This window comes from Abramis brama (genome assembly GCF_963993115.1).
Source record: "Abramis brama genome assembly, chromosome: 25".
Lineage (NCBI taxonomy): Eukaryota > Metazoa > Chordata > Actinopteri > Cypriniformes > Leuciscidae > Abramis > Abramis brama.
The window spans coordinates 26,693,370-26,719,894 of NC_139987.1; the positions used below are offsets into that span (position 1 = coordinate 26,693,370).

The window sequence follows — 26,525 nt, forward strand, 5'->3', positions numbered from 1 at the left end:
GGTGAATTTTTTTCTGACTCGTTAGTTTAGATCGTATTTAGATATAAAATGTATGACAAATAAGGGCGTGGTTAACTTTGATTGACAGCTTAGGCTGCGCCAAGGAGAATGACAACATAAGAAGCGCCATTTTTTAACACAGTTAAAATATAATACTACTGTTTCTGTATCATGAAATGTAGTTTTAAGAGTTTTTCAGGCGAGAATGTAGTTGTTTAAAGCTCAAATCTGTGGTTTATTTAAAGATTTATGAAAATTGTATCCAGTTGTGAGATCCAGCGATGACCGGGCGCTCGGCGTTCATGTACCCCGCCTGGAGCAGCCTTTCCTCGGCTAGTCGTTCTGGCGTTTGCCGCGGACTCTGGCGTCTCTGTAGTGGTTAAACATGAGATATAATTCGTCTTGTCTATACCTAATGGGCGATTTTTGGTCTTGTGAATATAATTTGTTCCCTGGCCAATCGTTTTGGCTGAGGGGATGTTTCATAACTTTATAAGCTATTTAACTTTACCGTTGTATGGTTAGACTAGAGCGCTGACTTTGTATGTTTGACTGAATTGTTTGCTTTATTTGTATAGCTTCTTGTACCTTTTACTTATACTTTTATAATGGCTAATATTGATAAAAGGGAAATTTAACAAAAAGAGACTGGGTTGAGTTTTGTCATTTTAAATTTTAATACAACGAAGATGATCTTTAAAGTTGTTTACTGCAAAATCTGTTGTTTAGTACAAATGCACATATTGCCTGGACTATATTCAAATGTTTAATTTTTTATATTATATTTAAAACGAAAAGAGGCAGGTTTGTGTTTTATATTTCGTTTTGTTATAAATAGGCAAACGTTATGTGCAGTGAATATAATCAATACGCGTTGCCTGAACCACATTTGTGTGGCTATAATATTTAAGATTTTTTTAAATGAAAACGAAAAGAGTTAGTGTGGTGTTTTATAACATATTTCGTTGCCTAAAATATACACAGAGATAACCGGAGTAGCAGAGCGAGCTGAGTAACGCGCGCTGCGTCAGAAGGTGGGCGGGGTTAGGATTTTCCAAGATGGCGCCGCCCATACCCCCCATAAACGGCTTCAAACCCGTTCTTCAGAAAGTCTATGGGTGACGTCACAGACGCTTTGTCCATATTTTTTACAGTCTATGAATGGAACCCATTTAGGCTACCCATGAACATTAATACATAGAGGCAGGAAGAAGTACTTTAAACCAGCCTTTATTCATTTTTAAGAGAGGGGGTTTGGGGCTGGGTCCGTGGGACTGTTTCTGGGGGACGAGTCTGAGGGAAGAACAGGAGACAATGGTAAGGAGAATGCAGAAGACAAAAGGTAGGCAAAATAAAAAGTGAATCCCCAGAAACAGTCCCACGGACCCAATTTTCATGGTGATATCTAAAAGTTAAAATTTTTACCCTATTCACGTGAGAAAAAGAATGAATAGGCGCATGAATAGGCTATATTTGGGTCTTTTTCGAAACTTTCCCCTAATGGGATTCTTCAGGACTTTTTTTCCTTACTCAGGACATATTGAGGATACAAAATCAGTTGAGTTTGCTTCTGTTGCAATTTGTTCAACCTTTTTTCATAAAATGACTGGAGTATATGATGATTTGATCAATTTAAGGCGTCCTTGCTGAATAAAAGTATTAGTTTCTTTAAAAAGAAAAGTATCACTGATCCAAAACTTTTGAATGGTAGTGTTCATCACCATAAAGATAGCATGGGAGTGCTTCAAGTCATTTTTCTCTATTCGATAACCATTTTGACATGCAATACGGCACCAAAAACCTGAATTATGTTAGAATTAACATGCATTAGTCTGACGAGAGAGAGACATGACAGCGGCACCTTAAATAATCGACTGTAGAATGTTGCAATTAACCAATTACAATCATGTATTCCAGAGAGAAGAGTAATAAGCCTATTTATTTTGCTATCCTAACTAGTATGATTATTAAAATGTGACTCAAACTTAAACCCTTCTGATATGTAAATATCAGCACTGAATGTCATGTTAATCGACAGCAGGCTATAAATCCATAAAAAGGGAGTGATTTAAGAATATGATTCTTGTCAAAAGCACTGTTGTTAATTATTGTCCACACGCAGCATCGGGCGATACCAACGCATGAACATTCAGATTGCAACCAGCCGTGAAACACAGCATCGGCCTTATTAACACCCGTGTTTCATCCAGAGCGAGAACATATAGCTTTCCTGACGGGAACGGTCTCACGGACACATCAGCAGGACTTACCTTCGGTCTCATTAAGAGCCTGCGTGAAGGAAATGCACAATTCACTGCTTCCATTTTGAGGCACATTTACACTACTGCGATTTTAGCAATGTCAGCTGTGATGGGAACACGGGGCTCATTAAACACTACTGAAGTTAGTCGACGCATAAGCTGCTTTCATCGGCACAACTTTCCTGACCTTTGACAGCATGTAGGCCGGGGATACGCTATTAATTCCGTGACGAATTTAGGCTTCAAATTCTTACACTGCGAGTTGCACTGCTGCAATTCTGCATGCAAATGATTAAATGAGCTTCAGTAACAACTAGAGATGCGCGGATGGGCTATTATTTAATCCGCAACCGCATCACAAAACTCATCATCCGTCCGCCATCCATCCGCACCAATGTTTTTTGACCAATTTTAATTTATCATTGTAATAAAAAACGCAATTTGGCACATAGTTTCAACATGCTGCTATTTAGCCTACTACTAATTAATGCCTATTGCACTTTATTTTTTTGCAAAAAGAAAGAAAGCTTGAATAAAATAACAAGTCATTCACATTATAGGCTAATTAACTCTACGCACTGTCATGTCAGGGTGACGGCTAAGACGAGTCTGTTCTGAAGACTCCCGTTAATTTTGACTGCATGGGAAGAGAGTGCGTCTTTTTCAGACAGACAGTGCTCATTTTATACCAGCAGGCCTATAATGATCATTTGATTGGTTCAACCGCCACCCACCCAAATTTAATTAAAATATTATTTTTCGTCACGCCATCCGCCCAATCCTAACCGCCAACCACGCATCTCTAGTAACAACCACAGGCGAGGCAGCAATGCAGTTCACTTCAGCAAATGCTAAGACTCGAGTATACACTAGATCCAATCCTACATCTATCATGATCAGCGTGGATAAGCTCAGAATGGCATACTACTTATTTTTTGGGGGATAAAACATAGAATGCAGTGCATATTTTGTGAACAGTATGTATGCAATACTGTGGTGATTACATGCAATATTGTTTCCTATAATTTGAATAGATATTCAATTTCCAGTGTGACAAATGAATGCATATTATTAACCGTTATTATACTCAAAATTGGACTGAAAATGCTACATTGCCACTTGCCAAAATTATGAGGTTGTACAGTTGTTCTGTTTGAAACTTTCATCATTGCATACATCTTTTTTAAAGTGCATGTCTGCACTGTTTTTAGTCTGAACATGCACACATCAACAGGACCAGGGGCCTCATTTATAACCGTTGCGTACACACAAAACAGGCTCTGAAAGAAGCGTACGCCACTTCTGACGCATAAGTTGTGATTTACAGTATAAAAACAAACGTGACAGGAAAATTTGCGTACCTGCACGCAAACTCTGACCCAAGCGTACGAACGGTTTGGAGACGGAGAAGTTTGGCAACACCGATGGTGAGCTGGAGTTAAATGTATTTTTGGTCACTTTTAGACAGAAAATTATATATACAGAAAGATTATGCAAATATAATTTCACTCAGATGAAGCAAATATCCATCCCTTCTTAAATGTCCAGCGAGAGCGTTGGGCCGTTAGTGAAACTGACGGCATAATGGCAGGTGAAGTAAGACCGTAAATCTTCATTATGAGTCCTAATCATAAATAAAGTGCATGTTCACAATAACAGTTTAAATAAATCAAATAATGATTTAAATATGTTTTACTTCTGATATAAACATTTAGATTAAATATGCCGTTGTAATTAATGGAGTTAAACACATTAAAATTACATGAAATCATTACTGAGAAGTTACAACATTTTTTATATTCAATAAATATACATATTTGTAGTGGATGCAATCCTTTTGAACACTTTTCCTGTGGTGTGCTGTGTTTTAATGTTTTAACTACAGAGAAAATTGCTTATGATAATAGCAGATTGTCTGAGAAAATATTTTCGTGCAAATAATGCACAACTCAGGCTATCTGTTTCCATTAAAAATATAAATCAATATTATTTGGCCAGTGGAAAAGACTGAGAAAATCTTTCTCTGAAATGTATTTTATAGCCTACTTTTTGATTTATTTATTCAAAAACAAGGCAAGGATAGGCTACTAAATGATTTTTATCGATGTAATGTGACGGCACATCCGTATCTCATGTTTTCCAAATGTCTTGTACCGTTAAACATGTTATTACGTGGATGAATATGCAAATGATATGCAGATGAGGATATGCATAGTAAAACTAGGCGTTGTAAGCTCCATATATGGTTATTTCGGGGTGGAGACGCATGTGCGCACAATCTTCCGCTGACTGGGATTTATAAAGTGAATTTTGGTTTTATAAGTCTGAATATTTTTTTGCGTACGCCATTTTTGGCTTTCGGGTGCACGTACACTTTTAGTAAGGATCCTACGCACAGTTTTATAAATGAGACCCCAGAAATGTATATCAACCTCATGGATATTGCATGAGATGTAAATGAGACACACCTCTGGAAAGTGTGTCAGGATGTCTTAAACACACCTGCTTGATGTGATGTTTTCATGTTTTTAAATATATGTTAAAGCCATAGAAATTAATCCCCTATCCTGAATGATGGCAACATTCAGCCCAGCCATCAGCATGATAGCACTGAATTAATATCAGGGGCACCTCTATTTGCCTTAATCGAGAGTGGCAGTGAAATTCAAATGCAAGGCCTGAGGAATAACCAGAAAACATTTAAAACAGAGGCAGAGAGATGCTCATTATATGTGTCAGTTTGAATTTGCAGCCACATTCAGGCACTGCGAGTCCAGCCATCATGTGACATACATGCTGACATACACACAAGCAGAACAGACGATGTAACATCTAGGAAACAAAAGCTATGGTTGGAAAGGAATGCACTATTTAGTAGTATGCATACAGTGCAAATATTCAAATATTCATTTGCAAATATTCTTTAAGCATGACATACCCCAATGACTACTTAAGTAAAAGGACAAAATGTACAGAATGCATGCAACCAAATCACTCTGCGTGGAATACTATATCTCACAATGCAATGTGTTCAACTTGACCCTACATTTCCAAATGTGACAGATTAACTGGAAGCAACATAGAAAGAAAAAAAAAACTCATTACTTGTTATTATATGTGCACACTTTCTACAACGGACGTTGAGATGCATAAAAACTAAACTCTGAAAACTTTTAAAACTGTGAATTTTAAATTGATATTTCTGGTAATAAAATAATAATAAAACTTAACATGTTAATTAATAATAGATCCTGCACCCTTCATAGGACTAGCAGTTTGGAAGATGGAGACATTAATAAGAAAATATATATAGTTTGCTCAAAGCTGATTGGTCCGTGTTAATGAGCATTCTGAGACGACGTGTAGATTTGCCGCTTTGACTATTACATCACTGGTTGCATTCAATGTAGAAAGGGTGTTGAGATGATGACTAGATGCTCCATTATGCTACATATTGAGGTAATGTGAAAATGTAGCATAATAAAGCTTAAAACGTGTAATATTGCATATGGTTTCACAAACTACTTTTAAAGTCCCACTGTAATCAATAATTGTATCCCTTAAAACTCATCTTTGATCATTAAAAGAAAATATTTAAACGTTTTTTCCTTGAAAAATAATTTTTTTTCATGCCTTAAAATATCTTGAATGTAACTTGACACCCTCGCCTCATTTAGTATGTGCGGTTCTATGAATATGCAAATGAGCCCCGCCTCCACTCACTCAGCTCAGAGATCCACTGGTTGACGATCACACATTGATCTGATTGGTTACAAGGTAGTTTGTGACGTCAGAAACACCAGCGATTTCAAAGCGTGTTTTTGAGACTGTCTTTGGTTCACTGCAGTTTTAAGGAGAAAATACTCAGCAATGCTGTCGACTTATGAATTTACACATGGTTTGTCTTAAAGCATATTAAAAACACCACATAGACACATAAACAACATTAAAAGCTTGATTTTCACCACAGGGCGACTTTAAAATTAAGTAATATTCCGTATGCATTCAGTATCTGGCATTGCATTCTCAACACAGCCCAAGTCATTTCAGTCCTGTGTGGAGTATTTCACATCCCACATAAACTGCATCCAAGGCCTCTGAACGAACGTCTACAGCTCTATACATTTCACTCGCTTTATTTTCCCTTTCATTCTGTCTCTTTCTCTCTCCTCGCCGTGAAGGTGGTCGTGTGGGTCACTAGGATGTGACGTCTGACCTTCAACTCTGAGACAAGAGCGTCTCAGGCCTTCAGTTATCCGTGAAGAGCATTACAGCTGGAAGCTCACACTCACACACTCCTCTAACACTCACACACTCATCCCCTGGGAAGGAAAAAGCCAGCGTTTGCTGCCACGTCGCACACAACCCCCTCCATTCAATACGGTCCACCTTTCCCTGCATCTCCGACTCAATTAGCTCTGTTTTCTCCCAGCGGCGCACAGAAGAGAACAGGCTACACAGTTCAGAGTGAGCTAGAGACATCCAGCTAGCTTTCTGAGGTATTATTGTTTTCAGGAAAGACATCTAACCACAGATGTGGTGGTAAAGGTCTGCAGAACTGTGCTTTCCCAGATATTCACTTAAAAATGGACACTTTTTTTCTTGAAGTTCACTTGTTGTTACGTTTCCAAAGCATTGGTGCAGGCAGAAGGCGAGACGGAGAAGATCAAATCAAACAGATTTTATTAATACAAGGAAAAACCGAAACCAGTTAATTAACCTTAACAACTGAGGCCTGAAACACAGGCAGATTTAACTCCGCTAACTTGATGGTGAAAACAGAAAACAAAGTCAAAACACATTGAACCGTTACACTTATAATGTTCTATCACCAAAAACATTTATATTGCACACATCAAACTCTTACTTTCAAAGATAATGTCCTGTTTTCATTGAAATTTCCCTTTTAAAGACACAAATATAATCATAAATTGCATTTGGAAGAAAAAAAACCCCCATAATATTCATTGCTGAATATTAAAGAAGCACTGACGTCTCTCATGAACTTGCGAAGTGTCATATCATATAACATACGTCAGTCAAATGAAATCGGAAGACTTATTTCCTGAGAAGCACGTCATGATTAACACCCTCCTGTGAGACACCGGAGAATAAAGCGCAGGTGTAAAGCATCGGCACGGCACCGCAGGAGTTCACCGACTTGATTTCAGCTCATTTGCATTTCCCTGTCTGATTCCCCCGCTTTCCTATACATCTTTGTGCCATGCAGTGCATTTCAGAGCTGCAACTATCAGCAATGTCATATACTACCCTGCAAAAGTCTGGGGTCGGCATGATTTTTGTAATGTTTTTGAAAGAAGCCTCTTCTGCTCGCCAAGGCTGCATTTATTTAGTTAAAAATGCAATAAAAATAGTAATATTGTGAAATATTATTACAATTTAAAATAACTAGTTTTTATGTGAATATACAGTAAGCTGTAATTTATTCCAGTGATCAAAGCTGAATTTTCAGCATCATTACTCCAGTCTTCAGTGTCACGTGATCCTTCAGAAATCATTCTAAATGTGACCCTGGACCACAAAACCAGTCTTATGGTTTTTTTTTATTTTTATTGAGATGTATACATCATCTGAAAGCTGAATACATAATCTTTCCATTGATGTATTGTTTGTTAGGATAGGACAATATTTGGCAGAGATACAACTATTGAAAATCTGGAATCTGAGGGTACAGAAAAATCGAAATATTGAGAAAATCTCCTTTAACCCTCAGGGGACCAAGAACGCGCCGGCGCGTTTTGCTCGTTTTTTTTTTTAGCAATGAAAAATAAACACAAAATGCTCTGTTAATTTTGATCTTTAATTTTCGTGTTCTACATCAATCGATCCTGTTCAGTTTCTTTTTTTTTTCTGTATACTCACAATAAAGATAAAGTGTTTTGCTTTTTGACAAATAAAGAAACTTTAACATGATGCGATGTCTGCCTTCTCTCTGTATGTAAACTCCCATTTGAAACGCGTTCGAAAATGATCTATAACTCCGCGAAAATTCAGTCAAACAGGCAAACAGACCCACGGGCATAAAGCTTGAGATCGCAGCTTTTAAATGAAGTCATTTATATAAAAAACAAATATTATCAGCTTCTGTAATCTGTATAAAAAGAGAGCGATTCCAGTCGAGCTTATTACGAGCTCATTGACTTTAATTCGTTCACGCCTACTCACGGAGCGCGTTATTCACAAGATAATGTGCTAAGCCATCTATGCAAAACAGGTAAACGCCCCCAAGCAAATGTATTAAACGCTTCAAGTTTCATCATTTCGTCACCTGCGCGTTGGGAAGATGACACGGTACACCGGTGCGGAAGCCCTTCAGTTCGTCCTGGATACTAGCGACGAAGAGTCCAGATTTTCATCAGAAGAGGAGCGCGACTACTCTGATGACGACCGTATGTATTTTGAAGAGCGAATTGATCCAGCCGTGGATAGAATTTCGGATGAGTAAGTATGTATTCTTACTTGCATTAGTTGACAAGTTATTCAAAACATGAGCTTACATATTATACAGGCTGGACTTGCCATCCAGAGTATTGACATTTGATATCTACCTTTATTCAACACGATCTAATGAAAGTGCATATCTATACCATGAATTTAATATCTTGTACCATTTCAACATCAAAAATGTTTTGTTTTGTTTTTTTTGTGTACATATGCTACACCCCTTGGTTAGGAAATTTGTATTTGTATGTGTAGCCTAAATGATATGTTTAGATCATTATGTATGAAAGATAGAATTTAGAAATTATTTTAGAAAGTAGGCCTAGTAGGCCCTAGGTGTTTAGATTATATTTTGACTATATAAATGCTGCCTCATTATCATTAACGATGCATACTCGCAAATATCAGTTTTAAATGTGTGTAAATGTGCTGAAATGTGTAAATATACCCAGTTAATGAAGTGCACAAATGTGTTAGGCTAATGTTTGCGGTGTGCCTCTCCGTTAATGGCCCATTGACACGCATATAGGCTTATTGCACACGTCTAAAATTATTTACATCAGTTATTCATTATAGACTAATGCTACTATAGTTATATTTATGTCATAATATTCTTCAACTTTTTTAAAAGGAATGTAGCTTCATCACTACCTCCGCCTGCAACTCGGAGTGCGCTTAGCAACACAGTCAGAAATCAGAAAGAGTAAGTACATATTTACCCACTATTTTACAGATGTTAGTTCAATTTTGTTTATACTTAGTGTTAATATTATGAGCCTGTATGACTTTATTATTTATTTTTGGAGATTGGTTGATGTTACATATGTTTTGTAACTTTTTTTAAAAGGAATGTAGCTTGTTCACTCTCGCCTTCCACTGCAACGAGGACACGCAGCAACAAAAATCAAAAAGAGTAAGTACATATTTACCTACTATTTTACAGATGTTAGTTACATTTTGTTTATATACTTAGTGATGATACAAATGCAGCCTATATGTGCCTGTGTGGCTTTGCAACAAATGTGTTGTTATGCATGCACAATATAACAATTATTGATTGGTAATGTTAATATAAAAGAGCTTATATTGTGTTGCTTTATCAGCATTGCTAAATGTCCATCAGTTATGCATGTGCTGGAATAGTACTCTGTAAAATATATGATAAAAATAGTTTTCAACTTTTTTTTAAAAGGAATATAGCTTGTTCACTCTCGCCTTCCACTGCAACTCGCAGGACACGGAGCAACGGAAATCAAAAAGAGTAAGTACATATTTATCTACTATTTTTTTTAACTACTACTTTGCAAAAAATGTGTTATGCATGCACAATATTACAATTATTGTTTGGTAATGTTAATATAAAAGAGCTTATATATTTTTTGTTTTATCAACATGCTGATTGCCCTGCCCTGACATGCTGATAGTACTTTGATCAACCTTTATTAACCTTTATTAATATTATTATTTTTATAGGAATGTGGCAAAGAGGGCCAAGACAAACATTCAGACGAGCAACAAGGAGTCCACTCTGTCATGGAAAACAGAGACTGACATTGATATGGTTCCACAGACTCTGAGCTTCCTGCCTGCCCGGGAACTTGGACCACAGCTGAGTTCTGCTGACACACACACTCCCCAGACTCTCTTCAAAATGTTTTTTACTGTGAGATACCTGCCTTTACTTTTGTTTATTTATCGCTCACAATTGCTTTGTTTATAGCCGACTGATTATTTATTTTGGTCACATTTGATTTGCTTAGAGCCCGCATCAACGGGGCATAAGCATTTACTGTGAGATACCTGCCTTTACTTTTGTTTTTACAAAATTACATTAAAACAGATTGAAAAACAAAACATTTGAATCTCCTCATTCTTTGTTCAGGCTGCCTCACCTGATGGCCCATTAGCACTTGGGGGAGCGTCTATGTCACACCCCTGGTCTGAATCTCATTAATATTGATGACCCATTACCACTCCCACGCATAAACCTCTTCTGACAAAAAAACTGTTTTACAATGTTTAAATCAATGTAGTGTTTTATGTGAACAATTAGGCAGGATGATTTTCACATAATTTTGAAGCTAGAACTTAAAGGGAAAACATCAATTAGTCAAAAGTCTTGTGGACACATATTTAATGTGTTTTGTGTTCTTAAATCAGCAACTTTCATTTTATTTTTTTCCAATAACCACGCATAAACATTATTCTCTTAAAAATACAAACATCTACATACACGTTTCTCGCATATTATGGTAGCCCTGTTTGTGCTATATAGAGTAAATTTACACCTTTGCCATTAACATGTTTATAAATAACTGAAAAAAGCACAAATATCAAGGCATGTCAGAACATCTCAAAGGCCCCCAAAACACCGTGGTCCCCTGAGGGTTAAATTTGTCCATTTCTATTGGCGATAGTGCAGCATCCACTCACAAAAATAAATGTTTTATATATTTAAGGTGGGAAATTTACAAAATATCTTCATGGAACATGATCTTTACTTAATATCCTAATGATTTTTGGCATAAAAGAAAAATCTATAATTTTGATCCATACAATGTATTGTTGGCTATTGCCACAGATATACCCGTGCAACATAAGACTGGTTTTGTGATCCAAGGTCACATATGATGATTTGATGCTCAAGAAACATTTATAATTATTTTCAGTTGAAACAGTTGAAACATGTCTCTACTGTCACTTTTGAAGACAAAAAGTGAATTTAGTTCTTATTTTCATTAGCACTTTATTTTTTGATTAGCAGTTGCAGCCCGATTGCATTTATCACAGTAAAGTCATTTCTAAGAAAGCCTTCAGAAAGTGAATGCTTAAAAGCTTCATGAAACACGAGGAAAGCAGGTCACGTCCACTTGAAATAAAGTGGAAACCAGCCACTTTTCTTGTCCTCCACGCAGACAGAGGTCTCTGACACTGATGGCTCCAGTCCAGATGGCTGGTGTATAATAATAAACCCTTTATCGCCTTCTATTTCTCCCTCGGCTGTACGTTTGACTGAGACTCAGAGATGTAAAGGCTCTCTGGCCTGTTACTGAGAGACATGTTTCAGTGCCAATTCACACTTCTGCCATTTCACTGTGTTAAAGATCATAGAGTTCTCTTGCTCTTTTGAAATAAGAGTCTGGTGCACTATGTAGACATAAGCCCTATTCGCACGGGATAAGTATTACCTGGTGACTAGGGGTCGACCGATTATCGGCACCGATATTAAGTATTTTTATGGTTATCGGTATTGGCCATTTTCAAAACCGATTTGCCGATAAAATAATTTAATTTTGAAATGCACTATAATTGGCTCTGACTCACCCCTGTCGAACTCACCACTCTGTAAACTAGACCAATGTCCCCGCCCATCTGATTTATTGGGAGTCAAGAGTCCGGCCAATCAACGCGGAAAGCTGAAGGCACTGAAAGCACTTGCTGACTGGAGCTGCTTCACTGATCACGCATCAGTCGTCTCTCAAAGTTCAGGCAGCAGCAGACTTCGCTGAAGTTGCAATCAATCACTACACTGAAGTTGCAAAACACCTCAATATAATAGGGTCCTGGGGTTTCCGCGATGCAGAACACTCATAAAAATGGAATTTACTGTATAAAGCGAATGTCAATGTTAAAAAGCAGGTCAGTACAAATCAAATCGAATTTCAAACCGCAAAAAGACTATTTAAATTAATTGAATCCTGCATGTCTCTAAATGAATGGCGCAGATGTGTGATTTCATTTACCCCCCCCCCCACACACACACACACACACACACACTGGAGCACGCGTGACGCTTGTGCTGTTTTCAGCCTCAGCCGCATCATTATATGAGGACATGATTGCATAAACATCATCTCCAGATCTGCTTTGAGTCACTTCATGAGCTTTTTGACGCTTCAACTGAGAAAAGCTATCGTCATATCATAAACACACAGAAACACGAAAGATCTCCACGGCAACCCTTCAAAATAAAAGTTCTGTTTTTCATAGGGCCCTAAAATGTAATTTTTGTTAAACTGTAAATAAATTGAATAAGTTTGATGATTTAAATTATTTAGAAATGCTTTTTGATTACTACAATTTAATTTAACCATTAAAATAGAGTCTTTAAGTTTTACAAAATGTTTACAGAATGCTGCAAGTTATTATTATTATTAATGTTAATATTAACAGTTCTCAGATTTAAAGATATGTTTAAAAGCATTCAAAGAAAGTATTTGTCAAAACCCTTTGTTATTCTTAATTTTGACATTAATTTACATTTTTACTCTAGACACAGGCTATATATCGGTTCAAAATATCGGTTATCGGTCTACTTGATCTGCAATAATCGGTATCGGCCCTGAAAATCACAGATCGGTCGACCCCTACTGGTGACCTCTAGTCATTTGTAATAATTGCGGAGGTTGTCTGTGATCTTACTCCCGTGCGAATCGGCCATGTCTGTAATTTGTGAAGTAAAAATTCCCCTGCAAATGACCTTCCATATTTCGGTAAACTTCGAGGTTCTGTGATGATATTAGTCCCGTGCGAATCGGCATCTCTATGATTTGGCGGGGTCGTTTATAATTTTTTTCAAGGTTTTTGTTTCCTGTGAGCTTTTTTATCCATCTTTCGTGAAGAATGGAGGCTGCGTTGGAGTGGTTTGATAGTATTTTGTTCAGTGGAAAGTTTTCCCCAAGTATGATAGACCTACTTGACAACTGGTCAGCGTTTACCTTTGAGCCGCATTGATTTGGAGAAGGCAACATGAGGCAGGAGATTGGCCAGGCTGAAATGAGGCTGGATTCAAACTAATCTATTTCTGCCAACTTCAGTCCCGCTGAAGACGACGGGGAAGGGAATTGAGTCCTGTGTGTTGCTGACTGTGGTAGAAACATCTCTTTCCCAGGTGCAGTAGCGTAGCGCTCTCTCTGGTGTGAGATCTCAGCCGTGTCCTGCAATCGCTTTCACGTGCTTCATGAAACCATCTGTGAATGAACTGTAACAGTATGTGTGAAAGATCCTGGCGTTTGGAGAAAGTGTCCCTATTATGCTATTTTAAAGGTTTGTAATTGTGTTTGAGTCTCCTACAACATGCATCCAAGGTAAAAAACACTGTTGCATCACCTATTTTCTGAAATGTCTCTCTAGACCCCTCCTTCTTGAGAGCCTCCTCTGCTTTGATTGGTCAGATGGCCCAGTCTGGGGTGTGTTTCCCGTAAAACTGCGTAACTCGCTGCTTAACTACTGCAGTACGATGCATCACTGAAGACATCAACTAGCTAGTCACGACTGTTTCCCGAAACCATACTGTCGCAAATTGGTCGTTCAACCACGTTGGTTAATGATGTCACGCAGGTGGTGGAGAAATAACTTAGATCGAATTAATGCTAGATGTTTTGCTATAAATTATGGACATGGCATCTGAGGACTAATTCTCATTTTGCTTTATTTCCAGATTCAATCATTGGCTCGTTCTTGCGTACTAGAGCACGTTCGCACATGCGCACTGTTCAAAAACGACACCTTAAATCTCTTGACAAACTAAAAGAAGTAAATGGCATTTGTATGTATTCTAAATAAAAGATATTGATTGTACTGAATGTCAGCTTTGCTTATTTGGCTCAAGATAATGATTTAATGAGTCCACATGTCATGCAAACAAGAAACTCTGCTTCTAACCAACTTTACGATGCTGTTTGCGAATGTTCGTTAGAACGATGGTTTCAGGAATCACCGATTCGTTGAACTGCTGAAAACGACGGAACTTGCAAACGTAGTTAGCTAACGATGCTTTTGGGAAACACACTCCTATTGTGATTGCTCTACTCTGCTCTGATTGGTCAGACGGCCCAGTCTGTCATGATTGCTCTACTCTGCTCTGATTGGTCAGGTGGCTCAGTCTGTTGTGATTGGTCTACTCTGCTCTGATTGGTCAGATGGCCCAGTCTGTCATGATTGGTCTACTCTGCTCTGATTGGTCAGATGGCTCAGTCTGTTGTGATTGGTCTACTCTGCTCTGATTGGTCAGATGGCCCAGTCTGTCATGATTGGTCTACTCTGCTCTGATTGGTCAGATGGCCCAGTCTGTTGTGATTGGTCTACTCTGCTCTGATTGGTCAGATGGCTCAGTCTGTTGTGATTGGTCTACTCTGCTCTGATTGGTCAGATGGCTCAGTCTGTTGTGATTGGTCTACTCTGCTCTGATTGGTCAGACGGCCCAGTCTGTTGTGATTGGTCTACTCTGCTCTGATTGGTCAGACGGCTCAGTCTGTTGTGATTGGTCTACTCTGCTCTGATTGGTCAGACGGCTCAGTCTGTTGTGATTGATCTACTCTGCTCTGATTGGTCAGACGGCTCAGTCTGTTGTGATTGGTCTACTCTGCTCTGATTGGTCAGATGGCTCAGTCTGTTGTGATTGGTCTACTCTGCTCTGATTGGTCAGATGGCCCAGTCTGTTGTGATTGGTCTACTCTACTCTGCTCTGATTGGTCAAATGGTCAAATTGGTCTGCTGTGATTGATCTACTCTGCTCTGATTGGTCAGATGGCCCAGTCTGTTGTGATTGGACGAGCGCTTACAGCGTGTGTCTGAAACCAATCTGAATTTCAGCTCTGGGTCTTCCTCAGCACTTGATTCACAGTGATACAAACAGTAAAGTTGGCTTCGGTTTTACCGTATAAATTCCAGCACGAGTCTCATCCTTTGGAAGTGCAACAAAGTGGATTTGCAGCACTGAAAACAGCGTCTCGTCATCTTGACAACACAAACCGAACTCTTCCAGTCTCAGCTACAACTACAGTGTTTTTGAGGGCGGGGCAAAGCAGACGCTGTTCAGCCAATGAAGACCATAGGCTGGCATTATGCAAATGTGTTACAAACCTACGTAGGAATGACTGGAGTTGCTGACGACTCGTTTCTGCAGCTCAGAATCAGCTCTTTCTGTGAGGAGACAATAACTTTGATGTGCACTTCGATCTTTGCAGACCTTTTACATACACAAACTCCTATATTACACACTTCATGTCAGATAATATTCGAAAAAGCATAATAGGGGCACTTTAACAGAGTCTGCAAAAGTTTAAGACCTCTGTATCAGACATTTTATTTTCCCAAAGAAGCTGAAACACTTCTGTGCTCATACATGATTTATATGAAACCCATTTGGCTCCAAACTGCCTGTCCTAGAACTCATCTGGAGAATCTTTTAAATAAAATAACCACAATTATTAGAAATGACCCATGGGCTGCATTTCAGAGACTAGTGAGATGCCTACCGAGACAGCATTTCTACAGAAAATGCTGCTTTCTATTTTTTGAGAAGCAAACAAACTAACAAAGAATGTTCCAAACACGTCAACTAGCATAATTACATAAAAGCCTTCTGGAATATTCAAAAAATAATAATGTTTCTGAAGGTTTTAGGTAAGTGGGTTGCCTGAAGAAGTCACAGTCACAATTCGTTCCCTGAATAATTCACAAAATATAATATATAAATATACATATGGAATACTTCATATGAGTAGTTCAAAACAACTTGGAATATTCAACTATTCAACCTTATCAACTATTCAATTCAATTCACATTTATTTGTATAGTACTTTTCACAATACATATTGTTATAAAGCAGCTTTACAGAAAATGCATGCATGCCTACATTACAATTTAGAGTTATCAGAGGCGACTGTGTCCAAGTTATGTATTTCATAAATGTACATATACAAATCACACAGTTTGCTAATAATGTATTAATTTAAACAATGTATTAATTTAAGGCTGAAAGAGCTCATTGAAGTAATGAATATATGTTTGTTAAATGATTAGGATAGAAAAATGTTGAATATTCAACCTTATAAACAACTTTGTGGTTGTTCAATGCAATGTTTTTTAATGTTATTTATATACTTTTATTGTATTTATTAATATCATGAATTAGTTATATATATATATTTGGTAACACTTTACAATAAGGTTCCTTTATTAAACATTAGTTAATGTATTAACTAACATGAACTAACAATGAGCAAACCATTTATTACTGTTTTTGTTAATCTTTGTTAATGTTAGTTAATAAAAATAAAGCTTCATTGTTTGTTCATGTTAGTTCACAGTGCATTACCTAATGTTAACAAGATTTTAATAAAGTATTAGTAAATGTTGAAATTAACATTAACAAAGATGAACAAATGCTGTATAAGTGCAGTTCATTATTAGTTAATGTAATGTAGTTAACTAATGAACCTTATTGTAAAGTGTTACCATATTTTTTTTTTTTCAGTTTTAATTTTAATTTCAGTCATTTTTATGTGCTTTTGTCATCTTTAATATTATCATTAATATTTTTTTTATTTAACTTTAATTTATTTTAATTTCAGTTTTAGTTTTATTAATTGTCGTACTTCAACATAAAATAATTTTATTTCAGTTAGTTGCCATGGCAACATTTAAAATTCTATTTTGTTTTATGCCAGTTAACAAAAAGATTTTTAATAGTTTTAGCAAACAAAAATAACACCGGTAGGATGACAAGTACCGTTGACATTTGCGACAACCAAAGCAGAATGATTTCAAAACTAATTTTCTAGTACTGTAGCTCTGGGATCAGCCGGGATGAGGGTAATCACTGAATCTGGAAAACTGGCATTGAACCAAATGATTAGCTTCAGAAGCCATGCAGAATGAATGAAGCCAGGTTCCTATATGCACATACAGACAAGATGAGGATGCATGCCAGTACGCCTGCTCAGGCATTTGGATGTGATTTTGTTATGAGGTAACACCGAGTGTTGGCAACTGCACTTACTCAGATGAAGAAATTATATAGCTTGTCCTACCCACACAATCTGTGCAGGGGATGAAGTGCTGCGGGCACATTTCTGTAGTGCTGAACAGTCCATCTAAAATCTAAAACCCTTATTTCACAAGCATACAAAACAGAAGATAATTGTTTTCATCACTTTCTGTAGTACAAACACTCATTGAGCCCAACAGGGGTGAGAAAAAGGGCCTCAAACATTCAAGATCCTGACTATCTCTCATCAGCCGGAGTAACTGAGAGCTGTAGTTACTCGTGGGTTCACAGTTTCTTATTGCAAAGCAATCACATATTGAATATAGTGGGGAAAATTGAACCCTTGTGGTCAAGCGCACAGAAAAACTATCCTGCCTTCCCACCGCAGTGCAAGACGCTGTAAACAACCAATCCTCGAGTGCATATGGCGGCTGCAGAATAAACAACCTAGACAGCTCAGCTCTCGCATCTCGCTTAAAGCACCCTGATCTCAAAGCTGCTCTCGCCTTGATTCAATCCACCACTAATTGGCCCACAGGATTGTCTTAAATGATTCAGTGAAATGCAACCACATGATCAAAATGCAGATCTGCGAGGCAGGAGGCACTTAGAGGTTTAGTCTTCAAATGGCAGCATGCATACTTGACCATCTGTTATTAAATCACAGGCAACATTTTATGGTCAAATGTTCGCTTCAAGTGTTTGGATTCAAAACGGCTCCAAAGCCACTGACTAAATCTCACACAGATATCAAAAATGCACTGGATATACTAGATTTTCATATGTTTTGTTGTGATTCCCTGAGCAAAACCCAACACCACAGAGCTTAAGTGTTGTGAGTGATTGGCAAAACATCGCTGTACGGTTGCTAAAGTTTCCAAGTGTTTTAGAGAGTTGCAAAGGTGCTCTGGAGGGTTGGTAAGTGGTTTCTTAATGGTATACGTGAAAAGATTCTCAAGTCTGGTTTGTAAACATGGGTCTCCCCTTCAATGTAAGTCTATAGGATGTTTTTTAGGAATGCACGATATATTGGGCACCTTATCGGTCAAAATATGTTCATTTTTAATGCTATCGTTATCGGCACGATGTATTAAAGCCGATAAATAATGCATTATTTCCTTCAGCTGAGACACTTCAGATGTGCACTGTTCAGCATGATGGTTTTGAATTGCTTGAAATATGATTGGAATCACTTTTTTTTTTTTAAAGGGAAATACTTTTTTAATTGCAACATGTGCAGCGCAAATAGGCTAAATAAAATAATAATAACCACATCATAATTGTGTGTTTGGGACATGGCTTTTAATGGTGAGACTTGTAATCAGGCTCTCAAAAATACATATAAAAATTTGGATTTAAATTTATCGGCCAATAAATTGGTTATCGGCTTTCAAATATTAAGAATTATCGGTTATCGGTATCAGGCAAAAACATTTTTTACAGTTCTTGAGTTGGAATTTCAACTAAATTGGACACAATACACAGAAAGTTGAACTGGAATGACAATAAGATGAATTTATAAAACTGTAATTCAAAGAAGTTTTACACAGGTTATGTATTCTGGAAATAAAAGGGCTTTTCACACTGCTCTTAACCCCGGGTTATCGTCGTTCTAAACCTCGCTTTTAACCCCGGGTTAAGGAACATTTCACACTTAATTCAGAAGTAGGGTTAGCTCAGCTTTTTACCCAGGGTTATGAATAGGATTGGGTATCGTTTGAATTTTAATTTCTGCTTATCGATTCCGAAACTTAACGATTCCTAATTTTGATTCCAATGAGGTAAAAAAAATAGATATTCACATTTAGTCTTATTGCAAAACATTTAATTGTAGCTGAATATCATGAACAAAAATCAACATGGTAAAGAACACTTACGCAATGAACGTTTGCCTGTGGTTTAAAAACACCATAGAAAAACAACTAGACTAATTAATATAAGTTTCAAGCATTATTAAAGACGAGTAAACACTCAGTTATTAAAAAAGAACAAATAAAAAATTAGCAATCACAACAAATAGATACAACTGAACAAAGATACGATTGAATTAAACAGTGTTTTAAGACTTTCAGGTATTCAGGTACAGAAACTGCAATCAAATGTAAAATAACACTGCATTTTATAAATAAAATATACATTACAAATATAGTTACAAAAGTTATTCAGTCAAGAACAAGTGAATTTTCTCTTCAATGTTACAGATAGATGCTTCACAACCGACAACTGATCGTGTGCCTCATGATTCACGCGAGTCGGACACAGTCACGGAAACACAGCGTATTGTATGAACAGTAGATGGTGACAGACAATGCGCCAGTTGGAGTGAAGAGATCGTTTAATTCTTACCTTTACAGTCCAAAAAGTCCATTCAGAAAAAACTTGATTGTACAGTCTGCAATATATGAGGACGCACAATGCAAGAGCCTTTATGCAAACATATCGCATGATACGCTCGTCCAATCAATGATACTGACACCGCAAATTGCATTTTCAATTTACTTCTGACATTATAAAATAAAATTAGATTAAACCTTCAAAATAAAATAACTTAGCATTTTTATTTTACTTATGAATGGCCCACAACCCTTCATACGTTGGCCGACCTTCATATCAAAACCTCTAATAGAGAGAAATGTGTGAATGCAGCATTGATATTCTGGGATCCTCTTCCCTACAGGGGCATCGTGTTGCGCAAGCCCTGGAGCGTTTGACCTCAAAAGGAGTTCAAGAGAGGTACAGATGGCTGGAGAGGAGGAGAGGAGAGGGCATTTAATGCCGTTGTCATTTAGACTGCATTTTTGTCCTTCCTCAGCTCCCCTGCCTGTGTGATGAAGGGTTTGCATCACATAAACGGATCACCTTCACTGCACCAAATCAAATTTCACACAAAACCTCTGCATTTCTTTCTCTTTCATAGCCCACAAATGGAGCGTGTGTGATTCGAGTCTGTAATAAGATACAAAGCAATGCAAATAAAACTTCTGCGTAATTTCATTCTCTCATGATGCATGCGTCGGGTTCAGTTAGTTAGCTCAAACTGTAGCATCTCATTAGCCAACGCGCACCAGAATGTGACCATCCGTCTTAATTTTCAAGGTCTATCCGGAGTTTATTTTCTAGCCGGGTGCGTTTCAATCACCATGACACTGCTTGTTTATCTGTGCTGTGAATACTGTGGGTTTCTCTCTCTCTCTTTGTACAAAAGTAGTTCTGTTTGGAATTGCATACAACTATTGCTGCATATAGGCACAACAGAGCACATTGTATAGAGAATTGTATCCCACAATGCAATGCACTTGCTCTTCCCTTTTCAAACTGACCAGAATAGATTACTGCTGTGATATGCATTTCATTATTGACTTCTTATTTAATAGAATGACGAATGTTAAGACATTTTAACACAAAAGTACATTAAAATAAATGTACGCCGAGGTGAAATTTATCATAAAGCTAATTTAATCATGAAATTACTATTGTTTTGCATTAATAAGTGCAGTTACTAATAACGTTTCATGTTTGTTTAATGGAAATTTAACAGTAAAGCACTGAGCTTGAATTGAGATGCAGATAAAATTAACTTTTATTAAAAACAGTACGGTGCGAAAACCTACGTTTTATAGCAAAAAAAATTTAATATTCTACTTTTATTAAATGTTTCATTGTTGTTCTATAGTATTATACTGAACTGACCAACAAAAAAAACATTTGACAAAAACATTTTGATATTTCTGCCACAATACCATGGTTACAGTCAGCGTTTCTACATTAAATCAGTGGTGAATGTTGGTGATTTGTGGACTGAAAAGCCTTCTGTAACTTGTTTGTTCATGGCACAATGTTTCTCCTGGTTTCCAGCGATGTTTGATCTGATATCTGTGGTTTATAACAGAGAGTTCTGCGCTGAATTTGAATGCTTCTCAGTAGATCTTGCAGTGATGTTATTAATTCTGAGGCAAATTCAAACACTTTCTCACTGGATCTCCCAGCGCTGTGTAGTGTCGCGTGATGGAGATCGGCCCGCAAGTAAACCTGTTCTGAGCTCACACTGCTATTAGAGCTGCACGATTCTGAAGAAATTGTGAATCACTAAAATAATGAGTGAGAGCGTTCACATTGGAAGTGCGGCGGCCGACCCTCTCATTCCTTAACATGGGCAGCGACAAAACACACGCTCCGCTGGCGCTTGCGGTGTGAAACAGGCTGTGCAATTAATTGAATTTCGATTTCAATTTTGGCTCCCAACGATCACCAAAATAGTACAATCGAGTAAAAACAATTATTTTGCCATGTTCTGTTTTGCAGGAACATATTCTACTGGAGTCTTGTGTCCTGAATGACACACGCACGCGCACATCCGCCCCTCCCGAAGCCATAAACTCTCTCAGCTTGAATGTTTAAACTGACTTAAGGGACAATTCCGGTGAAAAATGAACCTAGGGGTAATTAACACATGGTTACCGAGTCGATCGTTCCCTGGGATGCGTTTTCATGAAAATCGAATATAAAGAGTTTTATCTCTAAAAACAGATTATCTTATAGCGCTAGTATATGGGGCACAGAGTAAGTAAAAGTAAATCGCTAGTTAATACCACTAACAAGGCTCAAAATAGCCTCACACTAACACAGTAGCATAATGAGGGTCCCTACATGCAAACCGAAGCATTGAGAACTTTGTAAGTGTACAGACAGTTTAATAAGAAGATACTTTATAAAGACAGTACATTACGCGTTTACAGGCAGGCGTCATCTTGGAAAACAGTCTCGACTAATCGAGTCACGAACGCCGCGCTACGTGAGCTGGTCGATAGGAATTACGTTTGTGAAATATAACGTAGCGCGGCGTTCGTGACTCGATTAGTCGAGACTGTTTTCCAAGATGACGCCTGCCTGTAAACGCGTAATGTACTGTCTTTATAAAGTATCTTCTTATTAAACTGTCTGTACAGTTACAAAGTTCTCAATGCTTCGGTTTGCATGTATATATGCAATGTTTGCCTATATATTCACTTTAAGAATGTTATATAAGCCCATTTAAGAGTCAATCGGCTGAGACGTGAATATGTATGAAACTCATAACCATGTGTTCCAGAGGGCGTTGCATCTCACCTGCGCAAATGTGTACCGTTTCACAGCTCTCAATGCCATAAGTGCTTTTCCATTCAAAGGCAAAAAAATATATGAATATGAAAATGCTGCAAAAAGCACGATGAGGAGAATAACAAACAGCTTTGTTAAATAAGGGCCATGATTCATCAAATGTTGTGACCTTAGAAGACATTTAACTGATGCCCGTGTGTATTCCAAAGGTCACCAGGTCACCTCGGAGAAATGCTACGACTACACAGTGCTTAATTGACTTCAACGCAGTTGCACGTTAAAACGAAGCAGACACTGCAGCTCTGAACCGAGGCTAACGGAGAACGAATGAAGCAAACGCGGGAACATATGCACGAGCCACGGGGAGCTGCTACTGGTGCATCTGATGGATTTGCATATTTTAAAGTGTCTCTCTCGTACATAGCCATGTTCAGTTGGTGCGATTCATTAACAGTCAGTGTCCCGTGACATTTGCAGTCCAGGGCAGTGACAGTCCAAGAGGTCCAGCGAAGAAGAACATGCACTGTAATTCCACTCGTCACTGAAGGGGGAAAACGGAAACGTCTGGAATACATTAAAGGTAGTGTTTGTGTGCTGGACACTGGATGTATATTGTACTCTACCTGTTGTTGCATTTTGGTTTTTAATTTTCTTTTACGGATGTACTTTTGTACTGTACTTGTTGTAGTGCTTTGGATATAAGAAAAGCACATTACAAATAAAATGTATTATTATTATGATTATTATTATTATTATTAAGGCACAATATGTAAGATTTTAGGATTAAAATATCCAAAAACCACTAGAACGATGTAATACATTTTGTTGACTTGTGTACTTACATTATCCCAAATGTTTACAAGAATGTTTAAATCCAGAGAAATAAGCAGTTTTAAGCAGGACACGCCTATCAATGACATCATACCCGCGTTACCCTCGATTTCTGGTTTTACTTTGTAGAAACCATGGAAACACCAAAGATGCTTTAATATATTATGTGTTTTATTAGACAGGTGAGCAACTGTTTGGATACATTCATCGAAAGAAAACGAATCATTGTTATACGGCTCAAAACAGTTAGTCTTATTGGTAACACTTTATTTTACAGAGTCCTTGTTACATGTTACATGTTCTTGCCATAGTAATAACAGTAAATTATGCATAATTACATGCAATTAACCCTCAACCAAATCCTAATCCTACCCTAACTCTATAGTAAGTGCATGTAGTTGATTAATATTACTCAGTACTTAAATATATAAATACACTGTAACAATGACACCTTAAAATAAAGTGTAACCATCTTATTGTTTAAATCTCGTTTTCTTGATTTACCGCGAGTACCATGTTTTACCATGTCTAATATCGATCTAGCTCACCGCAGTGTCTCACAGTGTCCGCATAGTAGCGAATGCATAACTTTCAACACACTCAAATGTATCTAAACTGTTAACCAAACATCTGACAGACTCTCTAATACTGGCCCTACTTGAAGATAATTCAAAGGCAAGTAAATGCACGCTAAATCATCATGAAAAACACCAGAGGATGCATATTTTTACCAAAAAGTGCCCTCAAAACGAGTGCCTTTCTGACACGTTTCACCATCAAGCGCTTGAGTATCTAGGAGTAGGTGTTTCATATTTATCCCAGAGGAACTCTGAAGCTGTCATCCACAGCCTGGATACCCACAGCATTCAAGCCCACCGTGGATTTCTACATTTTATGAGCAAAATGTGAGTGGTGCTTTGTGCAAAACTCACCGGCATGATGCCAGAGGTGTATTATTATTATTATTAATGACAGGCTGAAGCTAAAGATTAACACTGGCACATGTAATTTCTTAACCAAATGTCTCCTTTATGATATAAATCAGATACACAAATAGACATAATTTTACCTTTTATTTAACTTACAATTACACAAAAGGCTACGAATGCACAAGCTTATCCCGTAACAAAGAGCTAAAACAGAAAGAATTCATAACATTCTTTTACAGTAGTGTTTTCATTATAATTTAATGTATCCAATATGACAGACGTGTGCTGCACTTTACAGTATTTTCCTTTTCAAAGTGATTCCAATACATTTTTAAGCAATTCAAAAGCATCATGTTGAACAGTGTCTCAGCTGAAGGAAATAATCCATTATTTATCGGTTTTAAGATATCAGCCGATACCAATATAATGGGCGATATATCGTGCATCTCTAATTTTTATTATTATTATGATAATATACTCTAATACAATAATATGCCAAAAAAATAAATAAATCAATGGCTCCTAACAAAGGTGTGAAATTCTCCCTCAGCGTAGTCAGATACACATTTCTAAATAACACGCTGATTTTATGATTACCCATAAATCTCCATGAGCACTGACAACACCTACAGCTGAAAAGAGCATCGATTTAAAGCGTTGGCAGCCTAATGGCTAATCCAGTTTCCCACGCAGAGCAGGCCAAACTTAACGGACTCCTATTAGCCAATAGCATCGCTGATGCAGAAGTCGCACGTGGAGAGCGGGGGTTAATTCCTCATTGAGATGCGAGGGCTTTACGGTGAACGATTGCACTAATCCCCGCATTTGTTCTGGTTCTACCTGCGCTCCTCTTTCTGAAAAATCAAACACTTCAGCTGGAATGAAAGGTTAAAGTGGCCTGGTGTTCGAGCTGGAGCAATGAAAGTAAATATTCATGAGTTACAGGTAAGAGAAAGCTGAGAACAAGCCTTGATGCCTGGGGTTTAGTTTAACGTTTCTGCTTCCAATTCTAAAATTATTTTTTAAGAATAAATGGTTTATATAGTATGTAATAAATAAAATTCACACCTTTTGGTGAAAAACAAAAACAAAAAACATACAGTGCCACCAGTTCATTCACAAACAACTGGCTTTTAGGAACCGTTTTTTTTTTAGCAAATTAAAAACATACTGAGCAAACAGTGTAATCTGAATCGCAAGCAATCGGCTCTTATGAACTGGTTCTTCTGAGTTAATCAAAAACACACAATTAGTGTTGTCTGATTCATGAACAAATGACTCTTTTGAACCAGGTTCTTTTTAGTGAATCAAAAACACACAGCGCAACCAGTGCAGTCTGATTCACGAATAAGACTCAATGAATCAATTCTTCATTGAATCATGAATCAATACTTGAATCAATACTTTTTAGTACTTCAATACTTTATAAATATGAATCAATACTTTTTAGTGAATCAAAAACATACAGGGCAACCAGTGCAGTCTGATTCACAAATAAGACTCAATGAATCAATTCTTCATTGAATCATGAATCAATACTTGAATCAATAATTTTTAGTACTTCAATACTTTATTAATATGAATCAATACTTTTTAGTGAATCAAAAACATACAGCGCAACCAGTGCAGTCTGATTCACGAATAAGACTCAATGAATCAATGCTTCATTGAATCATGAATCAATACTTGAATAAATACTTTTTAGTACTTCAATACTTTATAAATATGAATCAATACTTTTTAGTGAATCAAAAACATACAGGGCAACCAGTGCAGTCTGATTCACAAATAAGACTCAATGAATCAATGCTTCATTCAATCATGAATCAATACTTGAATCAATACTTTTTAGTACTTCAATACTTTATAAATATGAATCAATACTTTTTAGTGAATCAAAAACATACAGGGCAACCAGTGCAGTCTGATTCACGAATAAGACTCAATGAATCAATGCTTCATTCAATCATGAATCAATACTTGAATCAATACTTTTTAGTACTTCAATACTTTATTAATATGAATCAATACTTTTTAGTGAATCAAAAACATACAGCGCAACAGTGCTGGCCGATTCATGAAAAATGACTCTTATGAACCAATTCTTTTTAGTGAATCAAAAACATGCACAGCACATAAAGTGCGGTCTAACTCGGAACAAATCATTGAAT

The 26,525-nt window shown here is 37.2% G+C and overlaps 2 protein-coding genes across 3 annotated transcripts in view; one reads left to right on the forward strand and one right to left on the reverse strand.

The window, feature by feature from the left end:
- LOC311076057 (3',5'-cyclic-AMP phosphodiesterase 4D-like) overlaps positions 1-26,525 on the reverse strand; it is a 212,204-nt gene that overhangs the window by 156,254 nt on the left and 29,425 nt on the right. The gene's annotated exons all lie outside the window — the stretch shown is intronic.
- LOC311076059 (uncharacterized protein) lies at positions 7,843-10,577 on the forward strand. The gene is made up of 5 exons (XM_084103917.1): positions 7,843-8,723; positions 9,355-9,426; positions 9,571-9,636; positions 9,916-9,984; positions 10,197-10,577. The coding sequence occupies exons 1-5, from the start codon at positions 8,566-8,568 to the stop codon at positions 10,441-10,443; spliced, it is 612 nt and encodes a 203-aa protein (XP_083960043.1). The 5' UTR covers positions 7,843-8,565; the 3' UTR covers positions 10,444-10,577.